The 12,522-nt window shown below is 47.0% G+C and overlaps 1 protein-coding gene across 1 annotated transcript; it reads left to right on the forward strand.

Moving 5' to 3' along the window:
• Positions 1-14: 14 nt before the first annotated feature.
• On the forward strand, positions 15-11,590 carry GABARAPL2 (GABA type A receptor associated protein like 2). The gene is made up of 4 exons (XM_009431269.4): positions 15-198; positions 530-585; positions 1,715-1,887; positions 10,988-11,590. Exons 1-4 carry the CDS (start codon positions 165-167, stop codon positions 11,076-11,078), a joined length of 354 nt encoding a protein of 117 aa, XP_009429544.1. The 5' UTR covers positions 15-164; the 3' UTR covers positions 11,079-11,590.
• The last annotated feature ends 932 nt before the right edge of the window (positions 11,591-12,522 follow it).

The following is a 12,522-nucleotide window of genomic DNA, read 5'->3' on the forward strand; positions in this document are numbered from 1 at the left end:
CCCCCGACCGGTTGCTAGGCTCCGACAGCCGGAAGTCCCGCCTGCCGTGTAGTCGCCGCCGTCGCTGCCGCTGCCGCTGCCGCTGCCGCCGTCGTCGTTGTTGTGCTCGGTGCGCTGAGCTCCGCGGCTCCGCGAGCCGGTTCCGTCCCCTTCCCGCCGCCGCCATGAAGTGGATGTTCAAGGAGGACCACTCGCTGGGTAAGCACTTGGTCGTCGGCCCGGCTGCTGGGGGCTGGGGCGGCGGGTGGGCCCCCTCCCCCACTCGGGCGGCCCTGGGCCGAGTGGAGCGGGGCGGATGCCCTGCTGCGGGCTGGAGTCGCCCAGGCCCTGTTGCCTCGGGCAGCGGCCCCCTGACCCCATGTCACCCTCCGCGGGCCTTGCTGGGAGCTAGTAGGGGGCAGGACCGCGGCCGCGGGGACGCCGGAACCAGGGCCTGGGTTGTACGCAGGGCGCAGGAGGAGGAGGGCCGGGGGCCGGGAACCGACCGGTGGGCAGGCGCGGCCGTCAGCCCCGTTTGTTTCTCCCGCAGAACACAGATGCGTGGAGTCCGCGAAGATTCGAGCGAAATATCCCGACAGGGTTCCGGTGAGTGGACTCTCCGCCCCCTCACCTCGCTGTCACCTCTGTCGTCTGGGACCCGTGATAGGCCCCAGGCCATTCAACAGTTGACAAGTTGAGGTTCCAGTCCCAGTTACAGTAGCTGACGGGCCAGACCGGGATGAGGCCGCCCAGGGCCGGGGCGTGAGGGGCTCGGGCTGGTGCTGTTCAGGGTGCCTCAGTGCTGAATCTCCCGATCTAGGCCAGCGAGCCGTCTGCAGCCTCGGGGCTCCCTGGCCAATTATGTAAGGAACGATGTTCTAGGACAGGGCAACAGGTCACTGCCACTTTTGGGAATGGTGGTGGAGGGAGACTGTCATTTTGGTCTTGGAAGTGGTACTTGAGTCTCAGGACGTTCATCTTTTACTTTGTCTCCATCTTTACCTAACTTCTAGCTCCGTTATCTCACCTTGACCCTGTCATCCTTGCCTGACCAAAATAATGTGAAAAGCCGCTGAAAACCCCTTCTGCCATGTTTTCTTCTTAGTCAATAATAAATATAATGTTATATTTCTTCCATGGTTGGGGAGATAGTTTTGTAATCCTTATTAATTTTTAATGGACATTAAGGCCTGTTATTGTAGCTCTTTGCTTGTGAATAATTTGTCTGGGGAAAGGAGTAGGAGGGACGGATTTGAAACTTGTTCAGAGAGGAGCAACAGGCCAAATGAAGAACTTGGTTCTTGGCTGGCTGAAATTCCAGGCATTCCAATTAGTCCATCCATTCTTGTCTCCTGTGTTCCTTGGGAACGCAGTAGTGTTTCCTGTAGTGTGAAGGTGGATCCATTCTGGGGTCCTGGAGTAACGGGCCATGGATGAAACCCTCCCCAGATATTCTTAGGTCTGCCCAGATAAAATGTGGAAAAGCTTAGTGGTAAGGGCTGCATTTCTCTTACATAATTGACCACAGAAAAGCACTTACTGTTTCCCTGTGACACATTTATATCAATTCTTAACCTCCAGAGCGTGTGGTTTATTAAGCCAAAGACATATTTTCTCCTGCTATGCAGTTCCCCACCCACCTCCTTGCCCACACTCTGTTCATCAGCTCCTCAGCCATGTGAGGCCAGAGCCTCGCTTTAGGAAACACAGTCCTGACCTCTCTTTACTTTCCCAGGTGATTGTGGAAAAGGTCTCAGGCTCTCAGATTGTTGACATTGACAAACGGAAGTACTTGGTTCCATCTGATATCACTGTGGCTCAGTTCATGTGGATCATCAGGAAAAGGATCCAGCTTCCTTCTGAAAAGGCGATCTTCCTGTTTGTGGATAAGACAGTCCCACAGTCCAGGTGAGAGGTGTTTACTAGATGGGCCCTCTGGTATTAGACATCTGGTTGGCTGCTTACGGAACTCCAAAACTTTGGAAGTCTGAAAACTCTTAGGGGTCCTGACTAGAAATCTGGATTTTGTGCTCCCTGACATCAGGGGCTCCAGGAAAATAATGGCTGCAATACATAAGAGTGCATTTTGGATTCAGAAAATAGAACAAGGCCTGGACTTTTAAAAAAATGATGAAACTCAGCCTAAGATCTCCAAGAATCTTTTAAAACGGTTGAGAACTTATTTAGTCTTAAGCTATAGGTAGAACTGAGGCCTGAAATGAGGTTTTCTTCCCTGAAGGCAGTCCTGGCATGCTCCTCCACTGGGAGCCTGTGGGCCCTGCTGAGGCTCACTCAGTTAATCATCCAGTTTGCTTGCTCCCAAACTTGGTCAACTCTTTGACATTGTAAGAGTCTATAGCTGCCTGATCCTCAAGTCTGACAAAATGACTGCGGCACAGTAAAGGGCTCTGAAGTCTCTTTACAGACTTATACCTCCCTTGGTAGCACTTGCTTTGACTGTCAGACTATTGTGCTGCCTGGAAGCAATCTTTGGGACTGTAACTTGTGGCCTGAATGTAGGCAGAGGCATCAGAATTCCCGTTTTCTGTGTGTTTGACAGCCCAGCTTTAGTCCCCTGTGGAAAAAGGAAAGTGGATGGGCTCCGTCTAACCTCCTGGACAGTCCTTTCCCGTTACTGAGTGGGTAGTTGTAGGCCCTGATCCAGATTCCAGCCCCCACCTCTCCCCTGAGTGTGAGTTTCTGGCCACATCTTATCTTTGTGACCCAATCTAGGTTTCATTTACCACTCCCAGAAGTAATACTTCTAAAAGTGAAGGCTCTCAGAAGCCCTGGGAACTAGCCCAATGTTGTCCAAATAGGTTCCTGTTGAAAATCCTTGAAGACTCCAGAAGAGGCCTGTGCCAAATTCCAGACCTTATTTCTGTTAAAGGTGGAAAGCTCTGGCCATTTTTTGGTCTGATTTCCTCTTTCCCAGTGTCCTCCACCTCTACTTCGTGGTGTCTGATAGAAAGGCAGGGGAGAAATGGAAGCTCCTTCCCTAAGGCCAGTATTCAACCTGAGGAGACACCCCAGGGCCTGCCCACTGGACGCCATTGGTCTGCCACAGCTGTAGCTCTGGAAGCTGTGGTGTTGCTTGAGGAGATCTTGTCACCCATGGGGCTCTTCTAACCTTCCTTCCCAGGCCTCTGGGCTGTGTCTTCACCAGGGGAGGAAGCCTTGGGCATCCGTGGTTACCCTGGGCTTTCCTTAACGTGTTTGGGGAGGTAATCTTCTTTCATAACATCTGCAACTTCTACAGAGCCTTGGTGACCCTGTGTTTCGTACTTCTGGAGTTGTTGGCTTAGTGGGAGAAAATAAGTGACTAGGACCTATGGCATTGAGTTTATTTTCCTCAATTCTGATTCTCTGGTTCTTCTCAAAGGAAATGAAGCAGGCTTCTGGAGACCTTAAGATTACTCAGATGGCTCCACAGTAATCTAGCAATTAAAATGGCTACAGGTCTTATCAACTTCCCCTCCCCTGTTATCCCTGAGATAGAAATAGAATTGGAAATGAAAAATGATTTTTCAGGGCAGCAGAGACTGTTTCAAGCCATTTTCTCTCCAAGTCCCATTTGCCTTTCCAGTGTGGTGAGAATCAACCCTAAAGCAGATTACACTGGTAACTCAAGTCAGGATTTTAGGGACGAGTAACCAGAAATCCAGCTCCTGACCCTTCAGGATTTAGAGTCACCAGCTAGGGCCCTTTTGCCCAGGCTGTCAGCTCTTTGGCCCCAGTTAATGACTTATCACCCTACACTTAATGCAACTGTTTATTTTGGGGTTTTATTCTCAGAAATAATTTTTTTTTTGAGACAGAGTCTCACTCTGTTGCCCAGGTTGCAGTGCAGTGGTGCAATCTGAGCTCACTACAATCTCTGCCTCCTAGGTTCAAGTGATCCTCTCACCTCAGCCTCCCTAATAACTGGGACAGGACTACAGGTGCATGTCACCACACCGGGCTAAAAATATAAATTTGTTTCTAAACATAAGAGGCGTGTGACATCATTGGGCTTTATGCAATATATAAATCACCCATAAACATAAAAAGTGCTACAGGGTCCTTCCTAAAGCTGGCTGTGATTCAGCTTCACCATCTCTTCCCCAAGACAATTTAGCAGCCTCTTCCTCAGGTCTTTTCAGCTTCCTTAGGGGAGCATGGAGCCTCCCTTAACCTTCATGCAGTGCTTGCTGGCTTCAAAGAGTGGCTGGGGAAATTAGAGAAGGGACGAATTCAGGCCTGCAGGAGCCCTCCCTCTCCGGTGACTGACTGGTCTGCATGAAGATCAATTATGTCTGAGGCTGAAGGGGAGTGAGTTCTCAGTTATTTCTGCCTTGGAGTGGAAAACAGGCGGTCACCATGTAAAGTGTCATGATTTTTATTTAGAGTAGTTAGTATTAAATATTGATTCTATAAATAGAGACAGAGGCAAGTCCCTAAGTTTTACTTCCTAAATTCTAAGTTCTTGTTTCATTTAAAAAAGAGGGAATCACAATGGCCTTTTCCCATTTAGCATTGGAAAGTTGAATTCTCTGCCTAGGTGCCAGCATCAAGAATCAGGCCAAAAACGGAATGGGGAACCATGCCTTTGTTCAGACAGAACTTCAGAAAAAACATCAGTGTACAAGTTTCCTAGTCATGACATTAGAGGGGAACTCAGACCTGGCAGTGAATGGTCTTTGGTCTTCGTTTGTTTAGAACATAGATAGGAGTCTTGTTAATCCCCTGTTTAAAATAGAAACAGGAGTATATCATTAAATAAAATATCTCTAAGATATTATTTTTTATTGTTGTTGAGACAAGGTCTTGCTCTGTCACCCTGGCTGGAGTGCAGTGGCACGGTCATAGCTCACTGCAGCCTTGAACTCCTGGGCTTGAGCAGTCCTCCTACCTCACCAGGTTGGTCTCAAACTCCTGGCTACAGGTGATCCTCCTGCTTTGGCCTCCCAGAGTGCTGGGATTATAGGTGTTACCCACCATGCCTGGCCAGATATTATAACTGACATTGGGAAACCTGTGCTGTTTAAGAATATGGTGTTTATTTGCTTCCGGATCTTAAAGAGATCTTCAGTAAAAGGAAGTTGTGATGTTTTGGAAATGAAAAGTGATTTTCAGGGCAACAGAGACTGCTTCAAGGCCATTTTCTCTCCAAGTCCCATTTGCCTTTCCATTCTACTGAGAATCCACCCTAAAGCAGATTATACCAGTAACCCAAGTCAGGATTTTAGGACAGAGTAACCAGAAATCCAAGTCCTGACCCTTCAGGCCCAATTAATGACTTCTCACCCTACACTTATTCATCCTTTATTTAGAAATGTGCTTAAAGCACTTTGATCATTTCTGGGTAAATACCTCTTTAAGGACAGGACTTTTTTTTTTTTTTTGGAGACGGAGTTTCGCTCATGTCGCCCAGGCTAGAGTGCCCAGGCAGTGGCGCGATCTCAGCTCACTGCAACCTCCGCCTCCCAGCTTCAAGCGATTCTCCTGCCTTTGCCCCCTAGTAGCTGGGATTACAGGCGACTGCCACCATGCCCGGCTACTTTTTTTGTATTTTTAGTAGAGACGGGTTTTACCATGTTGGCCAGGCTGGTCTCTTAACTCCTGACCTCAGGTGATTCGCCGACCTTGGCCTCCCAAAGTGCTGGGATTACAGGCGTGAGCCACTGCTCCCGGCCTAGTTGTTCTTTTTATCAGATAAATATGTTCTGTCCTAGGCCATGTGTGGTGGCGGTCGCCGGTAATCCCAGCTACTCGGGGGCTGAGGCAGGAGAATCGCTTGAAGCTGGGAGGAGGAGGTTGTGGTGAGCCAAGATCACGCCTGGGTGACATGAGTGAAACTGTCTCAAAACAAAAAAAGGAACAACAACCAGTGGTTAATCTTTTTATTTTAGAATCTTGGGGAGCATCAGGGCCTTATTAACTTTCACTGTGAAGCCAATGCCTCTCCAGGATTGACAGTAGTGGTCACTGCCCTTCCACCTCCCACCACCCATCCTGCCCTGCTGGAGAAGAGATAATCCAAGGTCCAGTGGAAGTGCATGGACTCCAAAGCAGATGGGTGGCCAGGTGTGCTCATCAGCCCAGCCAATTCATGAGTCGGCGTAGACCCCACAGCCTCCATGACCTGCTCTTGGTTGGGGCGAACGTAGGTTCTCTAGGGATTGGGCATCCACACAGTTCTAGGTCAGCCTCTCCCAATGCATAGCGCTGTTGAGTAGCATAAACTGATGTCTGTCTTGAGTCACATGGCCATTCCTGGATGTAGGTCTTGCTGCAACTTTCCTTTTTTTATTGCACAGTTTCTCCACTGGAGAAGTGGTTTTACCTGGATCTGTGTCATTCAGTGGAGGCGTTGGGGAGAGGGCTTTAGGGGGCAGTTTAAGTTCATTTTCACATAGTACTTCAGGGTCCCACTTCACCTTAGATTAGCTCCATGGCTTGAATCTACCACTGGCTTTACCCATTTCTTTCTTTGCCAGACTCAGAGCTTGGAAGGTGGCAGTGCCTCTGTACTCAGAGCAGCATCTTTCTCAGATGAATGCGTGTGGTACTTGATGCCACAGGGTGTGCATTCGTGTTAGGGACTGGAGGCCATCTTCAGGTGTTCTCTACAGCCACCTCCCAGCAACTTAGGCAGCAAGCCTTGGAGCTGCAGTGCTGCTTGCGAGTTGTCAGGGCATCCAGCAAGCCTGTGCAGCTTAGCTGGATAGATGCATTAGAGCTGCCTCTGTGCTGCAGGATCCTCAGGCATCCTAGCAGTGGCCTGCTCAGTGCTGTGTATAGCTCAGGCCTCCAAATTCTGAGGGGGAAGTTTATCTTCTCAGAGGTTTATGGAATGTGTCCCAAACTGACACACCAGCCTTCTGCTAATAGACTCTCTGCTAGCAAGGGTCACATTTTGTCTCCCTGCACTTCCATTTGCATATCCATTTAATGGGACTTTACAAAAATGAGTTAATTTTTTTTAAGTCTGTTTGTGGCCCAGCTCATTTTGGCTGCAGGCCAAGTTATTCTGACTCTGCATGTATGCAGTCAGATCCCGTTAAGTGCTGTTTTCAAATCAGTCTTGCTTCATGGCACCCAGTGAAGCCTCAAAATTAGGTGCATGTTCAGCATTGAGCATTCAGTTACCAAGTTCCTTGCCCAAGGGGTATCCTGACTATAAGGACACAGTGCTACTGCCAACTAAGTTTCCACATGAGGTTGTGTGTCAGAAAAGGAGAAATTGTTGGATTCTTAAGTTCTTACGCACTGAGGCATCTAACTGTCAAATTACAAGATCAGAAGGAGAGAGCCCTAAGACCTTGCTACTCAGCACGTGATGCAGAGACTGGCAGCAGTCAGTCGCCTTACCTGGGAGCTTGATGTTCCGATGGTTGGTACCAACATTTGTATGAGAAGCACTGTTCTAAGGAAGATCTCTGCAGAAGGTACAAGGACTCTAATGTTAGGTCATCAGAGCAGATCTAGCTGTCTAATCACTTGGAGGCAGCAAAGCTTGGTGGTCTCCTAGTTTTGTGACCTGGAGTGAATTTAGAATCTCTGTGCCTCAGTTTTCCTATCTAGGAACTATGGATTATGGTACCATCTACCTCATGAGATTGTTTTGAGGATAAAGAGTTAATACATGTAATGTATAAGCAGTGCTTGGCACATGTGTTGCCATTATAGTTAGGATTTTTACTATCAGCTTCTGTAGCTACTAGGGCACTGCTTAAACAAATTAATGAACCCAAGTTTTACTTAAAAGACAATGGAATCTAAAGCCAGAAAGGAATGAAAGCCACATGATTGTGGGGCCTCCTGTCCTGCCAAGAGTCAGGGCTCAGAGTCTCACGACCTGCCTTCAACAGAAGTGGTCCAGTGGTCATTGTTCACCCTGGATAGCATACACAGGCCCGGGGGTGGGCTGCTGGTGTTTACGAAGCTCTTCAAATGTTTCTAATGTAGCAGCGGGATTTAGAATCATTGTACTAGGGCTTCTAACTTGCTAGGAAAAGAGCAGAACTTAGTCTGTTTGGAACCAAACTTGACAGAGGCACTATGGGGCGACTCTGAATTGCACACAATGTCTGCTACTGCATCTAAACCCATCTGGTAGTGGCAGCGGGGAGATGTTACGACAGTTGTCATCAAGATCACCCTGGACACTTGGACAAATGCGGTAAAGAGTTGTGGCAGTAGCTGTAGTTGTTTTCCTATTAGCCTCATTCTGAGGAGTTTCAGAGAAAAATGGGGTTACTCTCTGGGCATTCTGAACCACCAGGGTAAAAATCTTGGGAGACTCAGCTACATGTTCAAGCCCTTCTGCTAGTTTCTGGCTTGTCATTTCACTTCCTGGCTTGTCACTCTGCTTCCTAATCACATAGCTTTTAAAGATGACCCTCCCTTCTCCCCCCCAACAAAAGGTCAGGCATTTCCCTTCGCAACCTGGCTGCATATGGAATCATTTTTGGCATTTAAAAATATACTGATGAGGCCGGACATGGTGGCTCACGCCTGTAATCCAGCACTTTGGGAGGCGGAGGCGGGTGGATCACCTGAGGTCAGGAGTTCAAGACCAGCCTGGCCAACATGGTGAAATCCCACCTCTACTAAAAACAAAAACAAAAACAAATTAGCCAGGCGTGGTGGCATGCACCTGTAATCCCAGCTACTTGGGAGGCTAAGACATGAGACTTGTTTGAACCGGAAGGTGGAGGTTGCAGTGAACCGAGATCCTGCTACTGTACTCCAGCCCAAGCGACAGAGCAAGACTCTGTCTTTACAAAACAAAACAAAACAAAACATAGTGATGATTTCATTGGTCTGGGGTAGGGCTTGGGCACAGAGATGTTTTTAAAGCTCTCTTTAAAGTAAGATTCTGATGTGCAGCCACGGCTGAGACCCACGGCTGCAGGCGTTGTTCCTCCCTCTACCCACTGCCCCCTAAGTCTTGTTCTGGGGCAGTGCTGTCAGTAGAAATGGATGCAAGCCACATATGTAATTTAAGAATTTTCTAGTAGCCACATTAAAAAAATAAAAACAGTTGAAATTAATTTTTTTTTTTTGAGACAGAGTTTTGCTCTTGTTGCCCAGGCTGCAGTACAATGGCACGATCTTGGCTCACTGCAACCTCCACCTCCCAGGTTAAAGCAATTCTCCGGCCTCAGCTTCCCGAGTAGCTGGGATGACAGGCGTGCACTACCATGCCTGGATAATTTTTTTGACGGAGTCTCGCTCTGTCGCCCAGGCTGGAGTGCAGTGGCGCGATCTCGGCTCACTGCAAGCTCCGCCTCCCGGGCTCACGCCATTCTCCTGCCTCAGCCTCCTGAATAGCTGGGACCACAGGTGCCCGCCACCACGCCCAGCTAATTTTTTGTATTTTTTTAGTAGAGACGGGGTTTCACCGTTGTTAGCCAGGAAGGTCTCAATCTCCTGACCTTGTGATCCACCCGCCTAGGCCTCCCAAACTGCTGGGATTACAGGTGTGAGCCACTGCGCCCGGCTTACTTTTGTATTTTTAGTAGAGACACGGTTTCGCTATGTTGGTCTTGAACTCCCGACCTCAGGTGATCCACTTAATATATTTTATTTGACCCAGTATATCCATAATTTTATCATTTCAACATGTAATCAAAATTGAGCTATTTTGCTGCATTTTCATACTAAGTCTGAAGCCTTGTTTATGTTTTACACTGCACATCCCAACTCACACGAGCCAGACTTTCAAGTGCTGAATGTAGCTAGTGGCTGCTGTGGCAGTGATACAGGACATTTCAGTCAGAGCAGAGATTTCTATTGAACAGTTCTGTTCCACAGAGTCCTTATTTTACAAATTCCAGGCTAAGAGGTCCTCACAGGGAGCACCGTTTTTATTGTACAAGATGCTGATGACAGGTTCTTTCATATTCAAATTCAGACCTCCCCCACATTGTTACTTAATAATTCTCATCTACCCACACAGCCATCCGAGCTAAGCTTGCAAATGGGGCAGGAAGAACAGGAAAAAAACTCAAAACCTCCCCCTTCATAAATGTGGTATTTGTCCATGTTTACATGGAGGTTCCACTCAGCCCTTGAGGAGCAAAGCAGCAAGTGGGGCAGTCACTGTTTCCTCAGGTTGAGGCCTTGGACTCCTTATCTTCCCCACTGGCTCTTGGTTTATGAGTTCCCCTTTTAAGGATCTGTTGTGACTTACCTATCTGGGCTAGTGACCTCAGATGTCTCAGACTGAGCATCTTACCACTGTTTCTGGTTGATCCCTTCACTCATGGTCTTAACACATTTGCACTTCCTTTCATCTCAGAGAGTACAGTCACGGGGCAGAGCTTGCATAGGGATCCAGGTGTTACTAGTCTTACTCTGGAGCTGGTCCAACTCAGTTTCATGGCACAGAACTAGATTAGGTCTCCACTGCGCAGTCTGTTTTACCGCTTAGGGAAAGCCAGCTTTCCTACCCACACACGTTTAGTTTGAAGAGTATCTATTTTTGGAGGGTTCTTTGGGAGGTTGGGCAGGCTTCTTTGGATCCCAGATACATTTAGAGCTTTTTGCATTAAGTGTGAGGAAAATAACTTCTCTTTGATGATGTTGATACACCATGTGGGCACCCTGGGGCACAGCGGTTTAGCTGGGGAGATTCCATGAGAATGAACCCAAACTACTCTTCTTTGCTAGGGTCCTTTACCCACACAGAGGTGAGCCTTTCAGGTTCTTCATTTTGCTTAGTTTCTTCTCTTGTCCTTGGCATTTAAGAGGCATCCATGTGTTAGCCAGCCAAAGCCCCCTGAAGGAGCTGGCTGCTTTAAAGGATTTACTTGGGAGGATGTCAAATGGCTTTGCCTTCTGCAGACTTCATTTATTTTAATCTTTTTATGGCTCCTTTCTCTTGCTTTAAAACAGGATTATAAGCACACAGCAGGTACTGACACCTGAAGTCTTACTAAATTCCTGTCCTCAGGCCATCCTTTTTCTCCTGAAACCTGGACTCCAATTTTCAATGACGTTTTTGTTTTTCTCTTTCAAGCCTAACTATGGGACAGCTTTACGAGAAGGAAAAAGATGAAGATGGATTCTTGTATGTGGCCTACAGCGGAGAGAACACTTTTGGCTTCTGAGGGCCATTGCTGGGCTAGGTGCACCGTAACTGCTTGTGTATCTTGTAAATAGCCAGCCATTTTCAGTTATTATACCAGAACCTCTTCACATAGACCTATTAGTGCATTTGTAACTGGATTTATTTCTTAATATATTGGAAGGTTTTGTTTCCTTAGACTAGTAAATTATCATACAGAGTTTTATTTTGAGTTTTTCTTTTTGTGCATTGTCCTCATGCCTGTATTCTCCAGGAAACTTGTCCTTCTGGAAATCATATTGAATGATATTTCTATATCGAAGTGAGGTAGGTGCGGTATTAAAGTGAAAGGGAAGGTGATGCATTTATTCTGGGTTATGCTTGAAGTGTTAGATGGCTAAGTATTAAAATTATCCAAATTAAATCCTTAGCAGTCAGAACACTTGCTTCACTAGAATATGCCAACTGCCAATCATGTTGGACTGAGCTAATTTGTTCCTCTTTCTGAAACTATTAAGGTAAATAATTAACAATAAAAATTCTCTTATAAAGGCATTGTACTGTGGCCATGTCCTTTATTCACCCGCATTTGGATGGGCCAGAGAAGTGGCTCCTACATCTGCCAGACCAGGAAGAGGGCTTGTGGAGGTCATGGCCGCACATCCTGGGTCGGGAAGCCATGGCCAGGGTCATGAGGAGAGACACTGTTTTGAATAACTAATATGTTCACATGTTTGAGATATCGGGACAATACAAAAAGGTATACACTGAGAAGGCTTGCTCCCGCCAGCTTCCTAACCACCTCTGCCCTTTATGGGAAATTACTTTTACTGGCTTCTTGTTTCTTTTCAATATTTTAAAAGTAAATAGGATAATTTAAAGGACAGTATAATGGCACAGTAAAAAGAATTAAATATGAATACATATCCTTATTTTCTTTCTTCTTCTTTTTTTTTTTTTTTTGAGACCGGAGTTTTGCTCTTGTCACCCAGGCTGGAGTAGTGTGATGGTGCAATCTCAGCTCACTGCAACCTCCGCCTCCCGGGTTCAAGGAGTTCTCCCGCCTTGCCTCCTGAATAGCTGGGATTAGAGGCATGTACCACCACGCCCAGCTAATTTTGTATTTTCAGTAGAGATGAGGTCTTACCATGTTGGCCAGGCTTGTCTCAAGCTCCTGACCTCAGGTGACCCACCCACCTCAGCCTCCCAAAGTGCTGGGATTACAGGCGCCCACCACTACACCCGGCTTCTTCTTTTTCTTATACAAAGAAAACATACACTTCTACATACACTGCTTTTTTTCATTTAACATTATATTTTAGTGATCTTTCCATATCACTTCTGTGCATCCTTTTCATGTTCCTGCATTCTTTAAGGTACTGCTTTCTACTCCCTTCTTCCTAAAAATCAAGATTAGATTTATCTATGCGCATGAGTTTCATTTCTCACACATTAGTAGAGATGTGTAGGCTTGCTAGGACACAAAT

This window comes from Pan troglodytes, chromosome 18 (genome assembly GCF_028858775.2).
Source record: "Pan troglodytes isolate AG18354 chromosome 18, NHGRI_mPanTro3-v2.0_pri, whole genome shotgun sequence".
Classification (NCBI taxonomy): domain Eukaryota; kingdom Metazoa; phylum Chordata; class Mammalia; order Primates; family Hominidae; genus Pan; species Pan troglodytes.

Coding starts and splice junctions, on each gene's coding strand:
- GABARAPL2 (XM_009431269.4), top strand. CDS start 165: ATGAAGTGGATGTTCAAGGAGGACCACTCGCTGG. Junction 199..529: donor CAAGGAGGACCACTCGCTGG/GTAAGCACTTGG, acceptor TTTCTCCCGCAG/AACACAGATGCGTGGAGTCC. Junction 1,888..10,987: donor AAGACAGTCCCACAGTCCAG/GTGAGAGGTGTT, acceptor TTCTCTTTCAAG/CCTAACTATGGGACAGCTTT.